At 51.4% G+C, this 19,288-nt stretch overlaps 1 protein-coding gene across 2 annotated transcripts; it reads left to right on the plus strand.

Annotated features, from left to right (window-relative positions):
* Positions 1-9,484: 9,484 nt before the first annotated feature.
* Tmed7 (transmembrane p24 trafficking protein 7) lies at positions 9,485-17,669 on the plus strand. 2 transcript variants are annotated; one of them, XM_090325521.1, is made up of 4 exons: positions 9,485-9,911; positions 12,618-12,863; positions 14,524-14,790; positions 17,296-17,669. In XM_090325521.1, the coding sequence occupies exons 1-3, from the start codon at positions 9,693-9,695 to the stop codon at positions 14,758-14,760; spliced, it is 702 nt and encodes a 233-aa protein (XP_090181647.1). In that variant the 5' UTR covers positions 9,485-9,692; the 3' UTR covers positions 14,761-14,790; positions 17,296-17,669. The 2 variants fall into 2 exon arrangements, with proteins under 2 accessions (XP_090181647.1, XP_090181645.1); XM_090325519.1 differs by lacking the exon at positions 17,296-17,669 and having other exon boundaries at positions 14,524-17,084.
* Positions 17,670-19,288: the final 1,619 nt, after the last annotated feature.

Consider the following 19,288-nt stretch of genomic DNA (forward strand, 5'->3'; position numbering starts at 1 on the left):
TGGGTGTTAAGACCTTGTTACAACACATCCCACAAGAATAGTGACTCCGCTCTCCAACTTCATCTCTGGTGCTCACAGCCTTTTAAGAGTACTTTCTTGTTTGTTGGTTTCTTTTGTGGGTCATGGGGCTTGAACTTGGCCTGGGGCGTAGTTCCTGAGCTCTTCAGCTCAAGGAGACTACCTTACCCCGGGGCCTGGGCGCTGTCCTTAAACTCTTCAGCTCAAGGCTACTACTCTAACCTTGAGCCAAGCCCCGCTTCCCATTTTCTAGAGGTTAATTGAAGATCAAGAGTCTCAGGTCCTTTTGTGCCTGGGCTGGCTTTGAACCTTGATCCTTAGACCTCAGCCTCCTGAGTAGCTAGGATGACAGACGCGAGACACCACGCTGGCTAAGATTACTTTTTTTTTTCTTTTGCCAGTTCTTGGGCTTGAGCTCAGGGCCTGAGCACTGTCCTTGGGCTTTCTCAAGGCTACGGCTCTACCACTTGAGCCACAGCACCACTTCTGCCTTTTTCTGTGTATGTGCTACCAAGGAATCGAACCCTCGGCTTCATGCATGCTAGGCAGGCACTCTACCACTCGGCCATGCTTCCTGCCAAAGATTATTTTGTATGATAGCATATGAAAGGGAGAAAAAAAGGCCAAATTGCCATAATGTGTAAATAGGTTCCCTTACAGGTGTTGTACCCGAATTCCTAGAACCCCGAAAAGACCACCAGAGGCCACAGTCAAAGCTAAAAAGCAGGGGTCGTTTTATTTACGAGTCTAGACTCGGGCATCCGTGTACCAGCAGCCGGCAACGCTGAAAAGGCCCTGAGCAAGAACTTTACACTGCTTTTATAGGGAAAGTACAATTACCTAATTGGCTATTTAACTCAAACCACTGGTCGAATCAGAGCTCAGATGTCTAACCACTGAGCACCAAGCTGTTACCACCTGGGGTTCAAGTCCATGGGCCCTAAACAAGGCGGGGAGGGGGTCATTCCCAGAACATGGAACAATCTTGGCACAACACAGGCAGAAGAGATTTGGCAGGCGTGGTGGGCATTCTGTAAATTCGTATGAGGAGACACTCAGGAGGCTGAGACATGAGGACCAGTTTGGAGCCAGCTAGGGCAGAAAAGTCGGAGACTCTGACCTTCAACTCACCACCAGTGAGTCAGAAGTGGAGCTGGTGGCTCACGTGGTAGCGTGTTAGGGAAGTGCGCAGGTCCTGAGTTCAAGTTCCAGGATCAGGATCAACACACACACACACACACACACACACACACATGTACACGACAGAGAGATGCAGCAGCAGGATTGGAATCTCTCGCTGGCTGTCAGGGAGAAGCATGGATTTTCTCCTGGAGTGGTGTAAACCTAATATACACAGCTATACACAGCTCAAGGGGGGCGGGGGGGGGAGAAACTGTTTCATTCATTTTCTCATTCTCCAAACATTCGTGTCAGTTATAATAAAGCAGACCCAGAGCCAAGCGCCTGTAACAGAGCATGAGTAAGAGCCAGTGTGAGCTCTCAAAATATTCGGAGTGAGACAGTGGTCTGCCACCAGGGAAGGGATTCAGCCCCGCTCCCCCCCCACCACAAACAACTTGTTCTGGCTCGGTTATGTGAACCACTCCATCTCTTCCCTGGTGTACAGTTTCCCAGCAAATGCCCAGGCATGGATCACACACGTGAGAGACGAGAGCACGGCCAGTGCTTTCCACCCTCCGTGTGCATGCCCACGAACGCCGCTCAGCTCTGCTGCCTGAGGACCTCTGGTCACTGCCCAGACACCGCGTCTCACGGCCGCTCTCTCCAGGGCCACCACGTCACCCTGGCTCAGAAGAACAGATGACAGGGGGTGGCTAGGTATGGCCAAGAGTCATCTGGAAGGCTTGCTAAAACACGCTCACCACGCTCCAGATCTTCGGGAGGCAGAGGCAGGAGGATCCCAGTACGAGGCCAATCATAGGCAAACTTCGAGACCACCCTGGAAAACCAGGGAGAAGGATCAGCATGGCTCACGTGGGCCGGCGCTGGCCTGGCAAGTCCAAAGCTCTGGACTCAACCCCTGGTGCTGCAAAACAAAGCCACACCCACAGATGCCTGGGCTCCAACCCCAAGGTTCTGATTTAGCAAGTATAATTTGGGGTTAGAGAATTGAGAATGAAAGGGTGACACAGATCAAGACGTATTCATAAACTGCTTGGCTGAACAGCAACTCCTCTGTACAGCTACTTAAACATAATAAAAAAAATATTACTTTTAAAAAGAGGAAAACGGGGGCCGGGAGTGTGGCCTAGTGGTAGAGTACTTGCCTGTCATTCACCAAGACCTGGGTTCCATTCCTCAGTACCACATACGTAGAGAAAGCCAGAAGTGGTGCTGTGGTTCACGTGGTAGGGCTCTAGCCTTGAGAAAGTCCAAGGACAGTGCTCACACACTGACTTCAAGCCCAGGACTGGCTATATGTGTATATGTGTATAGATATAGATATAGATAGATAGATATACACACTCACATGTATGTAATATATACATACATATATATGCATGAAAATTTAAAAAGAAAGACTACCCATTTCTCACAGGTTCCCAGATAATTCTTCCCAGACTATCCACCACACTGAGTATGTTTGGTAGATTGCTTAATTATGGATAAATATGACCAAAGGGAGCCATGGTCAGGAGACAAATCTCAAAAGCACGTCACCCTTTCCGACAGTTGGCAGTGTGCTTTCCTTTTTATTTTTTTGTCTGAGGCCGGTACTTGAACTCGGTTCCTGATGCTTCCACTCATTGGCTGGCGTTCTACCAGCTGAGCCACGCCTCCAACCCCACTGCTGGGCTTTTGGTATCCACATCCTGACAGTCCTTTACCCTGCTTGCTCCCAGCCTAACTTTTTTTTGTCCCCTGAGGGGCCTGTCTGGGGTGTGACAAGTGTCACGCCCTGGGAGTTGCTGCCAATTCAGGCCCTGAGAGGGAAGGGCTGGGACTGCGCTCATGAGCTCCGGCTGAGTGGCCCGCCGGCTGTGTCCCCGTGGGCTGTGTGTTTACTGACATGGCACATGTGAAAACAGGCTGGAGACCGCCCCTTGTGCAACCTGGCATGGGGACACACACAGCCCCGCCGGGGGCAGGGGTGGTGATTACACAACAGATGTCCCCTGCATCTGGCCTGCCTCTCCTGGGCCCAGCCTCAGCTCATCTCCCCTCACCCACTTCTGTTCTTGCATTTCCTGTGCTGCCTTCCTGCTGCCAATGAGGAGGGGCAGAGGGGCGCCAGGAAGCTCGGACCCCACCACTGTGCATGCCTCACTGCCCTGTGTTCTGGTGCTGTCCTTCCAGAGACCCTCAGTTTGAGTCACACAGAGCCACAGGCTACTTTTAGGAGACAGTGGTAATGCAGTTCTGTGGTGCCAAAAGAAATACTTGTTTTGGCACATAGATGGTTACACAACCATCTCCGTTCTTTTTTTTTCTTGTTTTGGTTGTGGGACTTGAACTCTGGGCCTGGGTGCTGTCCCTGAGCCCTTCAGCTCAAGGCTACTGCCCTACCCCCTGAGCCACATTCCCACTTCAGGTCTCACGGACTTTATTGCCCAAGCTGGCTTTGAATCTTGATCCTCAGATCTCCACCTCCCCAATACTTAGGATTACAGGCATGAGCCATCATGCCTGCCCGGCTGTACAAATATTTAAAATCAAAAACTTAGATGTTGGGGCTGGGAGTTTGGCCTAGTGTTAAGAGTGCTTGCCTAGCATGCACGAAGACCTGGGTTCGATTTCTCAGCACCCCACATACATATAAAAAGCCAGAAGTGGTGCTGTGGCTCAAGTGGTAGAGTGCCTGCCTTGAGAAAGCCCAAGGACAGTGCTCAGGCCCTGAGCTCAAGCCACAGGACTGGCAAAAAAAAAAAAAAAGTATTATATCATTTGTAGGAAAATAGACAGACCTGGAAATCATCATAGTAAGTAAACTAAGTCAGGCTGAGGAAAACAAAGTTCATGTTTCTCTCTCATACGCAGATATTAGAGCTCAAGTATAAACACAAATGTGAAATATACAGAATTATACTGGTAGATATCATACTAGATACCATACCATATACTACATACTATATATATAGTGTTGTAAAAGAAATGTGAATTATTTTCCACTGCTGTTTCTGCAGCTCCTGTCATAGTTTGTGACAGGACTTCATACTGTGGCCTAGTTCCTTAAAAAGAACTTGATTTTCTGCACCCTACTGCAGTTTTTTCTTACATTTCGGCCTCAGAAAGGTTCTTTTCATAAGCAAGTATAAAGTATCCTTATGTGAGGGCTTAGGGAAAGCAAAGTAATGCCAAATGCCACATACCATTTTCTAGACCAGAGTTCCATGAAGAGAACACGCAGGGTTTCTGTTTTGAGAGTGCTCGTGAGATCACTCTTTCCCATTTTCCCCTTTAAGCATGATCTCTCTGTTTTCTTTTTATCTACTTTTGCCTCTTTTCCAGTTTGTTTGTTTGTTTCTTTTTTGTGAGTCATGGGACTTGAACTCTGGGCCTGGGTGCTGTCCCTGAGTTCTTCAGCTCAAAGCCACCCCCCTACCCCTTGAGCCACAGCACCACTTCCTTCTTTTCCAGTTTCTAATGGGAATTCTCAAAGCAAATGTGTACAGTGGGATCAATTCTGAGAGCGTATCTTTTTTTTTAAGGTACCAAGGGTTTCAATTCAGGGCTTAACACTTGCGAGGAAGGCACTTCACCACTTGGGACATACTTTCTGGCTACTGTTTCTGCTCTGGATAATTTGAAATTGAATCTTGAGTGCCAATTTGAAGGAATCAGAGTTTCTGTTACTTGCAACCAAAGAAATCTGACTCTTCCAGTGGCAGGTTACAATGTTCTAGAAACACTGTAATTAAAAAAGAAAAGAAAAAGTGCTGTCAAATGATTCAAGGGGAGGGAAATTGTGTTCAAACCCCAGGACGTAAGGCCCTCAGCCCACGGCAGGAAATGGTCACATAGCCCACCTCCTGTCTGTGGCCGCCCACCGTGATCTCCAGGAGAGGGAGGCAGGAGAGCTGCCCTTCTAGTTTCTGTCTCCAATCACCTTACAGAGAGGAAAAGATCTGCTTTGGCAAGTCCAGCCTGAGAGTGTTGGGTCTACTGTTCTGAGACTGCGGTGAGCAAAAACAATATGGCAGAAGCACACCATAGAGAAACACCATTCCCTTGATGGTCAGAAAGGGGAGGACTAAGGAAGAGGAAGGAGGTGCTCGCTCTCCTGCAAAGGCAGCCCTTAGTGACCCAAAGACCTCTCCTCTCCTCTTCACCTCCTCAATGACCTAAAGACCTCTCCTCTCCTCTTCACCTCCTCAATGACCTAAAGACCTCTCCTCTCCTCTCCACCTCCTCAATGACCTAAAGACCTCTCCTCTCCTCTCCACCTCCTCAATGACCTAAAGACCTCTCCTCTCCTCACCACTTCACCTCAATGACCTAAAGACCTTTCCTTATACCTTTCCTCTTCACCTCCTCAATGACCTAAAGACCTCTCCTCTCCTCACCTCTTCACCTTCTAATTACCTAAATGTCTGCCGCTATGCCCTTCCACTTCAGCCCCCAGTGGCTAAAGACGACCTGTTATGTCTTTCCTCTTCCACCCCAAAAGGCCTCACTCTTCAGGATTCTACCACCTTCTGATAGCACCAACCTGGGGAATCACTGAGGGTATTCCAGACCCAAGCTATAGCAGCACCGGATGATAACGTGACATGCAGGCACATTCAGATCTTCACGCTTCTCTCCTCAAAACACAGCATGTAGTTCCAAGCCCCGTCCGTGGCTGCTAAGAATCCAACCCAGACTTAATTCCTGGATCGCCTGCGCACATGCAGGCCTGGAACAGCAACTGGGACAAATTAGAAGGCTGACAAGGCAAGGGTGATGTGAGGACTCGTTTCAGTCCTGGAGAACCAGAGAACATGAAATCCACGACGAGGCCTTGACTACTCCCTGGCTTTTGAGAGTCTGTCTGTCTCTTCTGAAGAGTGCTGAGAGCCGTGCTGTACACTTCAGGTCGGCTTGGAGAGGAAGCAGGATGTGAACACTAATGGAGTGAAATACAGGGCCGGGGTAGGGAAGGCGAACAACACAAAGGACCGCAGGAATTGACTAACTCACACCACACAACACAGAGGATGCGAATGGAAATGGATTCTGAACGTTCTTGGTGGAGGAGGAAAATGTTTTCAAACCACATGATGTTTGGACACAGGTGTTGCGACTTTCCTGTGCAGTTAAAACATACCTGTCCTTAGTAAGATGGAAGAAGAGACGTGGTTCAGGTGGTTGAGGAGCACTTGTGGCGATGACTGAATAAAACCTGGCTTCCTGCTGCCTTGAGTGGAATTTAGTGGAGCTGCGAGTATCGCCAAGAACGTTCCCTAATAAATGTAGACCTGATCATTATAAAAGGCAATGGAGGCAGGTGCCAGTGCCCCCACCTCTGTCGTCCTAGCGACTCAGGAGTTTGAGATCTGAGGATTGCACTCCAGCCAAGCATCTTTATTTCTGGACACCACTACCGCTTATGTGAGTCAGTGTAATGGTTTTCCTCCGATCTCCTCGATTCCATACTGGCTCTTCTCTCTCTTGGCCTTCTTTGGGCTGTCAGAGGCCTCTTTCCACTGCAGAATGCCAAGTAGGCTCTTCCACTGTTGAGATTCTTCAGAGGGGGCCAGGAGTTTGGCCTAGTGGTAGCGTGCTTGCCTAGCATGCCTGAAGACCCAGTTCTATTCCTCAGTGCCACAGACATAGAAAAAAAAAGGCTGGAAGTGCTGTGGCTCAAGTGGTAGATCATTAGCCTTGAGGAAAGCCCAAGGACAGTGCTCAGGCCCTGAGTTCAAGCCCCAGGACTGGCAAAAAACCCAAAAGATTCTTCAGAGGCTCTGCCTTGCCTAAGTACAGACTCCTGAATGTGATTTCCCGCTGGTACAGCTGTCAGCATGCACTTAGGATCCATCACCTTCTCTTCCTGCTCCAGGCTAACCAAGCCTCCCTCAGGGACACATGGGAATTTCTGCAACCCGCACAGACACATTACAAGGAGAATAGCACCACCTGGTGGTCACCTGGTATCAGGGTGGAGAGGGAGAGGAGACAGCAGGCTAGGTGAGAGCCTAAGCTGTGCCCAAGGCCTCCTGCTGGCTGACCTCCTCCTCTGAGCTCCCCCGGGGTAGGAGAGGTTCTTCTGAGGAATGGAGGTGTTTGCCGTTACCATCTTAAATTTCCTTTTTGTAAAACATGAAGGCTCCCCCCGCCCCCAAATGTAGGTTTAAAACATCACCTCACACACTGGGCACTGGTGGCTCATGTCTGTCATCCTAGCTACTCAGGAGGCTGAGATCTGAGGATCGAGGTTCAAAATCGACCCAAGTAGAAAAGACCCTGAGACTCTTATCTCCAGTTAACCACCAAGAAGCCAAAAGTGGAGCTGTGACTCAAAGTGGTAGAGGGCCAGTCTTGAGCAAAAAAGCAGATTTCACCCAGACTTCAAGACCCATGACCAAAAAGAAAACAAACAAAAAAACAAAAAAAAATAAAATTAAGGGGCCGGGAGTTTGGCCTAGTAGGTGGTAGAGTGCTTGCCTAGCATGCATAAAGGCCCAGGTTGGATTCCTTGGTACCACATACATAGAAAAAAGCCGGAAGTGGTGCTGAGGCTCAAGTGGTAGAGCTCTAGCCTTGAGAAAGTCCAAGGACAGTGCTCAGGCCCTGAGCTCAAGCCCAGGACTGGGAAAATAAATAAATAAACAATTTAAAAACACACTCCCCAAACCCTACCCTAGGATACCAGACCTATATCCTGGACTCAACTCCATAATGACCAGAGATGAGCAGGCTGACCAAAGCCGCCATCCCACGACTTACTCCCAGAGTTCCGGACGGGCCCCTGGGAGGTGGCTCCGGACCTTCTGTGGTCTCCTCGAGTGAGCAGCCAGGGTCGGGTGGGTGGGGTGGGGTGCTCGACTTCCTGCAGGCACGCGCAGATCTCGGGGGGCGGCAGGGCAGGGGCCGACACGCCCACTGGACACGTTCCCGCCGAGGAAGACGGCTGCGGGGACACGGCAACATCCAGCATGCCACGTATCCCAACGTTCCGGGGTTTCTTCTTCAATCACCCGAGGACCGCACGCCGGCCTCGAGCCGCGACCCTCGGATCTCGAGCAGCCGGGGTAACGGGCGGGAGCCACGGCGCCCGGCTCAGGTGCTCGTTTTCATAGGAGGAGCGCAGGGGACGCCTGCCACCGGCCACTGGCTCGAGGTGCTGCTCCAGATAACGACACCGGGCGCGGGTCGGATCTACCCTCACTTCCAGGCCAGTCCCGGGCCAGCGAGTGGTAGAGCGGGGATTAGAACCCCCGAAGCCTGCTCCCAGAACCCGTGAGTGTGCACATGGCAGTGCCGGCCAAGCCCGGCTACCCGGGACTCATTCTCCCGGTAAAATGAGCTCTCCTCTCAAACTCCAAGCTTCCACAGGCCCCACCGGCTGGCGAACCCCACGGCGCCCCGCCCCGCCCCGCCAGGCCCCGCCCTCAGAACTCGGACCCCGCCCCGCCCACAGGACTCGGGCCCCGCCCCACCAGGCCCCGCCCCACCGCAGTACTCCAGGCCCCGCCTCACTAGGCCCCGCCCCTCCCACAGGACTCGGCCCCGCCCCGCAGGCCCCGCCCCGCCTACAGGACTCCGGGCCCCGCCAGGCCCCGCCCCACCGCAGGACTCCGGGGCCTGCCTCACTAGGCCCCGCCCCTCCCACAGGACTCGGCCCCGCCCCGACCCAAGACTCCGGCCCCGCCCCGCAGGCCCCGCCCCGCCTACAGGACTCCGGGCCCCGCCAGGCCCCGCCCCACCGCAGGACTCCGGGGCCTGCCTCACTAGGCCCCGCCCCTCCCACAGGACTCGGGCCCCGCCCAACTCGCGGGACTCCGGACCTCGCCCCACCAGGCCCCGCCCACACGACCCCGGGCCCCGCCCATGGGACTCCGGGCCCCGCCCCGTCAGGCCTCGCCCCACCGTAGGACTCCGGGCCCCGCCTCACTAGGCCCCGCCCCTCCCACAGGACTCCAGCTCCGCCCACTCCACAGGCTCCGGGCCCCGCCCCGCAAGGCCCCGCCCCACCGCGCCCCGCCCACCCCACAGAACTCCGGGCCCGGCCCCGCCCAGCCCGCAGACCTCGGGCCCCGCCCCGCCCACGCCATCTCGCCGGCCCGGGGAAGTCGGAGAAGCCCCGCCCCCTCCAGGGCCCCGCCCCACGCCATCACGCCAGCCACGCCTCTGGCGCCCCCTGAGGTCCCCGCTCAGCCGACGCCTCCCGAGCTTCCACGTACTCACTCCGACGCCTCCCCCCCCACCTTGGGAAGTCCACATCCGGGTGACTGGAGCAGGTGCCCCAGGCCCCGCCCCTTCCGTGCCAGCGCTCACCCCTACTTCCGGCCGCTCGGCTCGCTCCGCGGCTCCTCAGCCGGCGCTGCCTCGGCTCCGCGGCCGCTGCTTCCTGGACGCTGGCCTCGGGGAGGCCCTGTCCGGGGGCTCGGGGCGCCTCGCTCTCTGCCGCACCCCCGCGAGGCTCGGGGCGGCCGTCGCGTGCGACCTCGCCGGCGACCGAGGCCTGCGGTGACCCCGCGCCGCCCGGTGGAGGCCGCCGCCGCCCGGGAATGCCGAGGCCTGGGGCGGCGCCGCGCGGGGCGCCCGCCGGGAGCCGTTGGGGCTGCGGGCCGCTCGCGCCGCCGCTGCTGCTGCTGCTGCTGCTGCTGCCGCTGCTGCTGCCGGGCCCCGGCGGCGCCTCCGAGATCACCTTCGAGCTGCCGGACAACGCCAAGCAGTGCTTCTACGAGGACGTGGTCCAGGGCACCAAGTGCACGCTGGAGTTCCAGGTGCCTGCGGGCGGCGGGGCTGAGTGAGGGCCGGGGGCAGGGGGGGGAAACGGGGGGAGGGATGAAGGGCCGGACGGTGCGAGGGGCGGGGCCTGGGACGGGGGCGGGGCCTGGGGCTCGCGCTCAGGGAAGGGGCGGAGCCTGGGACGGGGGCGGGGCCTGGGGGCTCCGGGAGGGGAGGGGCCTGGGGCGGGGGCGGGGCCTGGGGCTCCAGCAGGGGAGGGGCTGGGGGCTCCGAGAGGGGAGGGGCCTGAGGCTCCGGGAGGGGAGGGGCCTAGGGTTCGGACTCAGGGAGGGGCGGGGCCTGGGACGGGGGCGGGGACTGATGGCTGGGGCCGGGTCGGAGGGGCTGACTGGAGAATCCCCTGGAGGCAGCAGCCATCCACCGGGACAGGCTAGGTTTTCCGCAGACCTAGCCCTTAGGGCAGGCGCGTTAGTTCTCTCCTTTCATTTGAAAGCCTATTAAGTTTTAAGGAAACACGAGAGTCTTCCAAAAGTTGCTCCTGCTCGATGGCCAGGCCCAGCCCAGCCCTTCAGGACTGTAACCCACACCTGTGACCACGATAATCCGACCACGCTGTCTAGCTAGCGCCATCTCAGTTTTTCTTTCCATTTTCCGTCTTCCTTCCTGGTCGGCTGTGCTCAGGGCGGAGCTCTTTGTACTGTGAACCGTGCCTGTGCTGTAATCAGATAGAAGTGTTACTACATTACGTTTCCATTTCTCTAAACTTTGTGTTTTGTAAGTATTCCTAGAAAGGCGTTTTCAGTGTGTCAGTTTATAAGTGCAGTGGATCGTGACCATTCTCCATCAGCTCACCTTCAAGTTTTCTGATGGTTGGTAGAGTTAAAGTTCTGGCAAATGAAGGAAGTTCTCTCAATTTGGGCATTGTCTTAAAAAAAAAAAGTCGTCATCATCATCTTCAGAATGTGGATTTTCCGTTTTCTTGTGCATTTAGCATGACTGTGTCCCTTGGGTGCTGGTGACCGGAAGTGATGGAAGTGGGGAAGGGTGCCATCTTCTCAACCCAGATCCCATCCCCACCCGTCCACTGCTGATGTACTTGACTGTTGACTAGTACCTACTCAGGCATGAGAGCTGTGCTGTGACTAGTACCAGGGGATGTGATCTCATCTGAGGGAACTATGAACTCTCTTTAAATGTCGATGATTTTTTATTTTGTGTTGGTCCTGGGGCCTGGGCACTGTCCCTGGCTAGTGCTCTGCCACTTGAGCCACAGCTCCATTTCTGGGTTTTTGCTTGTTCATTGGAAATAACAGTGTATAGACTGTGCCCAGGTTGCCTTTGAGCCACAGTCCTCAGGTCTCATTCCCAGGCATGAGCCCCTGGTTCATTTTCAATTGGACTTTCAAGGATGAATTGTAAGCACCTTGGTAGTGGAGCCGGGAGGCGCCCACGGTGGGAGTGAGCGCAAGAATATTCTGGATTGATGGTGATTTATGTAGGTAGAGGGTGGACAGAGTGCCCTGAGGGTGTATGGAGGACTTGAGTAGAGAAGACTGCTTTGGTGTCCCTGCAGGAGGTCTAGTGGTTTACACTAGAATGGTATCAGTAGGGAAGGGACAAAAGGAAGGATTGGAGACTGTGCTAGGTAAAAGCAGGGTTTGGTGTTGATTGGGCTAAAACTGGCTGACAAGGGAAGGAAGCTAAGTTGGGTTGCGTAAGTTCATGGTTAGGACATGCACAAATCTTCATGTACCACATAAATCAATCTTTCTTTGTTGCATTTAGTAAACATTTGAATTCTTACATGTGAGGCATTGTGCTAAAAAAAAAAAAGGTATCTGCTGTGTACATACAGTATACCAAATGTTTCAACTGTTGTCAGAAAAGTTCCTGTGAAGTAGAGTTTTTATTCCTCTTGTACTGGTGAAGCGGGCTTTCATAGGTTAGACCCCAAGCCACCATACTGAAGAGCAGCAGATTCAGCATGAAGTCCTGAGTTTAACTCCTTCCTGCCTCCCTTAAAGTAAGACTTTGACCCCAGGGACCTTTCCCAGACAGGGTCATATAATGTTAAGTGCACAGCAGGGAGGGGTCACCGCAGGAGATTTAGCCAGCAGAGGCTTTGATGTCTGAGTTGATTCTGGAAGAGCACTCAGTCCCCAGGAATGCCAACATTTGCGTGGGTTTCCATAATTATACAGTTCTCCAGGCCTGCAATTACATTTCATTTAATCATTGAAGTGATCTTGTAACATAGCTCAGTCACCTCCCTCAAAGTGACAAAAGGTCACATAAGTAACAACTCTTCCTTTGATGTCCAAAGTTCAGCTTTTTGTTCTACTAATAGATGCAGAGTCAATATTATATTAACTTTCTACACTAAGTGATAGAATTAACTATTTGTTTTGGGTGGCTTTTGTTGGTTTTTGTTTGGTTTGGTTTGGTTTGGTCATGGGGCTGGGTGTTGTCCCTGAGCTCTTCAGCTCAAAGCTACAGCCCTACCCATGGAGCCACAGTGCCACTTCCCACATCCATTGTTTTGAAGTGAGTGAACAGCCCCGTCTCCTGTCAGGAGAAAGGTGCCCCAGTTTTATAAAGGCTTAAGTTAAGCTGAAATCAGAACATCAAAAAAATGTGGAAGTGTGATGGGTAAAGGCTTATGTCCACAGCTTCTTTGCTGTAGTCATGGGAACTTTGGTTGTCTTCTCACACAGTGAGATCCAGCAATCTCCCCCTCACAGGTCATCACTGGTGGTCACTATGATGTAGACTGTCGACTGGAAGACCCCGATGGCAAAGTGTTGTACAAGGAGATGAAGAAACAGTACGATAGCTTTACCTTCACAGCCTCCAGAAATGGGACGTACAAGTTTTGCTTCAGCAATGAGTTCTCTACTTTCACACACAAAACTGTATATTTTGACTTCCAAGTTGGAGAAGACCCACCTTTATTTCCCAATGAAAACCAAGCCAATGCTCTTACCCAGGTAAGTAGGTAAATAAAGTGGGTTAGGTTTGTGTTTTGATGTATTAAAGGGAAGGGAAAGAAAGCATTGTGTGTCCTTCTGAGTGCACAGGAGTGTAAGAGGAGATCATTGTTAATCAACTTCTCCTGTTCCCAGTGGCCTTGCCCCTCCTTCCCCAGACCCTGTCCCTGCAGGCTCCAGCAGGGGACACAGTGGTGACCAGATAGAAATGTTGGTGGTGTTTTTGAGAAGCTTAGGAGGGCTCAGAGTTGGAGTGTGGTGAAGGGTTTCTGGGATGCCCGGATGCCGCTGACTTCGTTAGGACATTGGTGGTGGGCGTCCCCGGCCACGGCATGCCCGAATTGCTGTGAGCTTGTGCACTGTGGTCTTGCTTGCACTGTTTGAGTAACTGGCTCTAACTACAGGTAAAGTATTGAAGAGTAGTAGTAAGTCACCCAGTGGAAAGAGTTGTAGAAGGTAAATTGAGTTTGATTTTGAGGAAAGGTTAAAAAGAAAAAGAACTTTACAACCTCTGAGCATGAACTGCTCAAATGATAAGAAGGGCTGCTTTATTTCCAGTCCAAATACAGCCCTTAATACCAAGAATTCCTAGGATCATATCTAAAAGATACGCAAACCATGCTTTTAAAGAAATTGTCACCTACTTCCTACAGCCGTCAGTGTTTCCAGTTTCCAGCTGTCTCTTGGCTAAGGTCCAGATGTTAGAGGCATTTTAAGAATGTGTAGCAGCCTCACTGGCACGGGCTCACGCCTGTCATCCCAGCTACTCAGGAGGCTGAGATCTGAGGATCCAGGTTCAAAGACAGCCCAGGCACAAAAAGGACCTGAGACTCTTATCTCCAGTTAACCTCTAGAAAATGGGAAGTGGGGCTTGGCTCAAGGGTAGAGTGGTAACCTTGAGCTGAAGAGCTCAGGGACAGTGCCCAGGCCGAGTTCAAGCACCACGACCCCCACCCCCCCCACACACACAAAGAATATATAGCAGCCTCAACTCATGTGCCTGAATTGAAATGTAGGCATTAGCAGGGTGTATTTAGTTGCTTTTGTGGGTTTTTTTGTTGTTGTTGTTGTTGTTTTTGTTTTTTTGTAGTGTTTTGTTTTTTCCAGTCCTGGGGCTTGAACTCAGGACCTGGGCACTGTCTTTGATCTTTATCAAAGCTAGAGGTCTACCATTTGAGTCACAGCATGCTTTTTCTGTGTCTGTGGTACTGAGAAACTAAACCCAGGTCTTTGTGCATGCTAGGCCAGCACTCTGCCACTAGGCCACGCTCCTGGGCCCCTAATTGCTCTTGTTTTTAAAAATGTTGTCTTTAGAGTGTTGGGTGACCACATTTTACTTTGTGAGACGGTTTTTCCTTCAGGCTATTATCCTTTCCCTTTTAAATGTTAGCACGTATTAATTCTCCAAAGAGGTGCTGTCGTCATAGGTCCACGTGTGCTTATATATGCGTGCGTGCTTTGGTCAGATCCACCCTCTGTTAGCGGGCTGTTGTGTATAAGTTCACCCGAGCCTGAGCCTTCGTGGGTTTCTCTGGGTGGGAAGGGCGTGATTGCCCTGCAGGAGAGCTGGCGTGGGTGAGTGAGGTCAAATGAGAAGGTGAGCGGCTCGATAGGGGCCGCGTGAAGTAGCAAGCACACTGACTTTGGCGTTCCTGCTTAGATGGAGTCGGCCTGTGTCTCCATTCATGAAGCTCTGAAGTCTGTCACCGACTACCAGACTCATTTCCGACTGAGGGAGGCCCAGGGCCGAAGCCGAGCGGAGGATCTGAACACGCGAGTGGCCTGCTGGTCAGTGGGAGAGGCCCTCGTCCTGCTGGTGGTCAGCGTCGGGCAGGTGTTCCTGCTCAAAAGCTTTTTCTCCGACAAGAGAACCACCACCACCCGCGTGGGATCCTAACTCAGAGCGGGCGGGGAGGCCGTGGCCATGGTGAGAGGCTGTCCTCCAATCTGACACTGGCGGCAGCATTCAGACCCACCCTCCTCCGGGGAGATGGCAGCCCGGAGTCCCACGCGTGGAGGAGGACACCTCTCTAACTCGGGGCGGGGGAAGCACTCTGGGACCTGACGGGACTCTTCACGTTGAGTGCGCCACAGCAGGGTCTGCTTTTTTCTTGGTTGTTTATATCCGCTCTTCACACACTACACTTTGATCTTCTGATTCCTTTTAACCATTTAAACATACTTTTCTTATAGGTAGTTGCTATTTTGAAAGCCTTAGATGTCTACATGTGTTATGGAGGAAGAAATCTGCCTTTTAATGGTTTATAGTGAATAAAGTTGTGTTTTTAAGAAAAGCAAATGTGATCTAACTAGCCCAAGCCCTAGTCTTCACTGCTTATTTTTAATGGGAGAGAAGAATTTACCATAGAAATGTTCACTGATATTGATACAATATTAATTGATATATCATGTTATAATTTATTTCTCAGTACTTTAGAAAATGCCCAATCTTTGTTGGGGTTTACTCTATAATTTGTAACTAGCAGCGTGTTTGGGATTTTGTTTGTCTTTTATACAAGCATTCTTACCACACAGAAAATAGCTTCGTAGAGTTTATATAGACCTTAATTCTCAGACTCTTATAGCAAGTATACCGATTAAGTTTTTCTGGGTTAATCACACTCAGGATGTGTCCGGTGATTTTGCAAAGAAAAGGAGTGTGGCATGTCATTTTGCCGGCTCTTGCTCTTGTCATTTACTCGAGTCAGTGATTGTGACATTGGTCTGGAAAGTGCCACACTTTGGTGTGGCTGGGAGGCACTGAACATTCAGTTGGTTTTCTGTGTTTGCTCATTTCGTTTCTGCAGCCTAAAGTGATTTTTTTCCAGAAGTTAGAATGCTGTGTGTATGTTTACCTATTTGATAATCTCATTGTACTTCACTGAGTGAGTATGAAATAGTTCATATTCTGTACCCTGTAGGGTTTAGACTGTTTGTATGTTAACAGCTGGTGCAAATTGACTTGATTGAGACAAGATCTTGTTCTAGATACTCCAGAATAGAATATGAGACGATGGAAGTCGATATCATTTGAGCAGCAATTCTAGTCACTGAACTCTACTGACTAGAAGTTAACTCTCAGTTCTAGGCTGTGTTATACACACACACACCCCTACACCCCTTTGCATGGTAGAGCAGAATGAATTGAAATTGTCATGCTTGCTAATTTGAGATGTCCCAGGATGCAAGGGTGAACAAATATGTTTTCACCGCTTTCAAAGAGCTGTTCCTTAACCACCCTTTGTTAATGGGTCATGAAGAACAGAGTAAGATATTGTAGGTTTTATCTCTGGGACTCCTGTATTGAAATTGCCCTGCAGCTTTCTGAGAGGCCTTATGTGATAGATGAGGAAGTTTAAAATCCTGGCATCCATGTGATTGACAGACAAGGGATTTGTAAAAGGTTCTTTTCTGGTTGCCTACAGACTCCACTGTGGTGACATACTTCTATCATTAAAGAGCTGAGTTGGTCGAGACAGTGCCCATATCTTACTGTGCCTCTAAAAACTTCATGACATTAGACTATTTCAATAATAGTGAGGAGCGTGTTGAGGTGTGGAAGCTTTGGTCACACGTGGACAGGCCACTCCTCCTCCGTGTCCACACAGATTGGAAAGCAGCTATGTGCACATCAGTGCTAAGCTACAGGGTCTCAGGCAGTTTCTGTTTCTGTTATCCTTCCATAACTTGTTGCAGAAGTGTGAATTTCCCAGGTATTTATGCCTGGACACAATGACCTAGCATACATGTTTGAATACCATAGTTGTATATATTTTTAAGGTAGAGAAAATAATGGAAAGTGACTTGATATCCAAGTTTATACTAAAATTTCAACCTGGTGGTGGTAAGTTTTGAGGCATTACTTTGCGAATAATCTATTCTTTTTTTTCTATTGAAGAAATGGTTTGTGGTTCACAACTTTCAGCCAGGCTTATTGATCAGCTTGAAACAACAGGACTGAGAAGGAATTTTATTCTTTAACCATTCAATCTGCACTCTCCGTTTTTTGTTTCTGTTTGTAAATGTAACATTTGTAGTTATATAGGACAAAGCAGACCCTATGACTTGTTTTCAGAAATTAAACAAATTAATATATAAACAACTCAAGGAATTTCTTTTTTTACTTAATTTTGAAAGAAAAGGAAATTTCCCTTCAAAAAGCTGGTTCCACGGGTTTGCACCGATCAATTTCTTGAAGAATAAACACAGAATCTTTGCGCAGACTGACCTCCCTCGTCTCTGTGGGGCCTGGGTTGTTGGGCATTCCTAGGGTTCTGTGAGGGGAGGGGTGTGATCTGAGTGATGCAGAGAACAAGTGGAAGGGCAGACCTGTTCCCCCCCACGCCCGCCCCCAGGCCTCTACATTCTCAAATAGGTTAACTTTGTGGCTGGTGTGGTACTGACTGAGTCACCTTTTCCTTCCGTTTCACAGCTCAGTTGGTGAGACGGTCTGGTTCCCGGACACAGCTCTGCAGAAGTGGCAGGGAGCTGGCAGGAGTGCACGGATGTATCGGATACCTCCTCTCCTGGGCGAGGTGCTGGGCAAGCCCCGAGTCCCCAGAGTTCTTCCCAAGGTGGACAGCAGCTAGCAGAGCTTGAACACAAACGTTCACAGCTGAGCTGTCTCCTTCAAGGGAAGACCTGTGTCTGAGCTGGTTCAGTGCTCTGACTTGGAGTTCTGCTACGTTAAACCGTGCTTGCGTGACCTTGCACAAAAGACTTGCTTAGCTATTTCCACACCAAGGCAACCCTAGTGTAATGGGTGAAATGTTGATACAACCCTTAGGATTCGTGCCTCATATGTGAGCATTGAATTGCTGTACTTCTTATCAGTCCCCTTTCTCGTCTCTTGATCGTCCTTCAGTGTTCAGGTTCTCACTGGGTCTTCCGTTCATGTGGTTCTTAAAACTGTTAGTGACACAGACAGGGACGGGAGGATGTACTAATATAATCCCATGCTGACCCCAGGAGGAGGAGGAGACAGGACAGCGCTGTGAGAGAATAACAGAGCACAGATGTTGAAACCCAATGGACAAGTGTCCAGGGTGTTTGCAGATCTGTGACACCAAGGCTGGGCCAGTGAGTGGCTAAGTCACTGGTTCAGGGAGACGGGTCTCCTTACCTCTTACCCGAAGTTGAAAAGCACATTCTTGGGCCGACTCAAATGATACAGTATTTGCCTTGCAATCCCCAGAATAGTCAGGAAAAAAAAAAGTCCTTTTAAGAGCAAAGGTGGCATTTTTATCTCCTGGATTGCTTCAAGACTCCAAATTCTAGAGGAACATACAAGGATTTTTCAGTCCTTGTTTTTCCATTTAGTGGGAAAACAGCAATTTAGAAGTGACCGTGGTCTGCCATGGTGCTGGCAATTACTAATGATCACCACTACATTTTTTTTTTTTTTAACCAGTACTGAGCTCAGGGCCTGGGCGCTGTCCTTGGACTTTGGACTTTGAAGCTCTACCATTTGAGCCTCAGCACCACTTCCAGCTTTTCTATGTATGTGGTACTGAGGAATCGAACCTGCGTCTTGGTGCATGCTAGGCAAGCACTCTACCACTAGGCCGCGCTCCAGCCTTGGCTGTCTTTGTGATTCTCAGCCTGCCTCGGTTTCACTTCCAGTGTGGATTTGGCGGGAGGGAGCAGGGCCTGGAGGTGGAGAGCCCCCCGGTGGGGAGGGAGGGAAGTCAAAAGGGGGAAGTGAGGCCTGGGAGGCCTGCTCAGGTTCCCCAAACCCGCTCCCCGCCCCCAGGCCTGGGCCAGGCTTCCTCCTGTACCAGGCCTGTGCCACTGTGCCACGCGGTAGGGTCCCCAGGGGACACTGCTAGGCCCCCACGCTGGGGACCAGGCGGCCAGCGCCGTCCTTGCTCTGGACACCTGACTCTGGACACCAGACTCGTGGTGGGAGGCCTGGAGCCCTAGACGGAAGACAGGCCCGGGCTGAAGCCAGGCAAGCTGGGGAAGGGGGGTGGGGAGGGCTGGGTGCCAGCCCCGGGCCCAGAGCCCCAAATCCACCAGCCTGGGGCCAGGCCTCGCCTGGTGCCTTACCCTGGCTGTGCGTGTGGAGCCTGGCACTGCCCCCGTTCTAAGTGGGAGGCTAGTTCCTTTTCAGATATGGGGTTGAGGATATGATGATGATGAGGATGGTTGCCTTCCTTTTCCTTTGCTTTTTTCTTTTTCTGAGGCCCAGGCCAGCTCTGCCTCCCCACCTTCCTCAGCTCCCCAAAGCGCTGGAAAGCCAACCCTCACCACACACCCCAAGGTCTTAATGGCTCCCAGCCCCGGCATGGGGCAGGCTTGGTGGTTTTGCTTTGACTTCCGTTTGGCTTCTTGTCCAAAGCTAATTTGGATAGAAAAATAACCTTTGCTGGCAGCCATGAGGTACATTTTGGTATTAGGACATCTCCAGTTTCATCATCATCATC

Source organism: Megascapheus bottae, chromosome 38 (genome assembly GCF_031878675.1).
Source record: "Megascapheus bottae isolate mThoBot1 chromosome 38, mThoBot2.hap1, whole genome shotgun sequence".
NCBI classification, from domain to species: Eukaryota; Metazoa; Chordata; class Mammalia; order Rodentia; family Geomyidae; genus Megascapheus; species Megascapheus bottae.

What these genes read in the sequence shown, in the direction of transcription:
- Tmed7 (XM_090325521.1), top strand. Translation starts at nt 9,693, where the DNA reads ATGCCGAGGCCTGGGGCGGCGCCGCGCGGGGCGCCCGCCGGGAGCCGT. An exon ending in AGTGCACGCTGGAGTTCCAG is followed by an intron (nt 9,912 to 12,617) that starts GTGCCTGCGGGC and finishes TCCCCCTCACAG; the next exon opens with GTCATCACTGGTGGTCACTA. An exon ending in AAGCCAATGCTCTTACCCAG is followed by an intron (nt 12,864 to 14,523) that starts GTAAGTAGGTAA and finishes GTTCCTGCTTAG; the next exon opens with ATGGAGTCGGCCTGTGTCTC.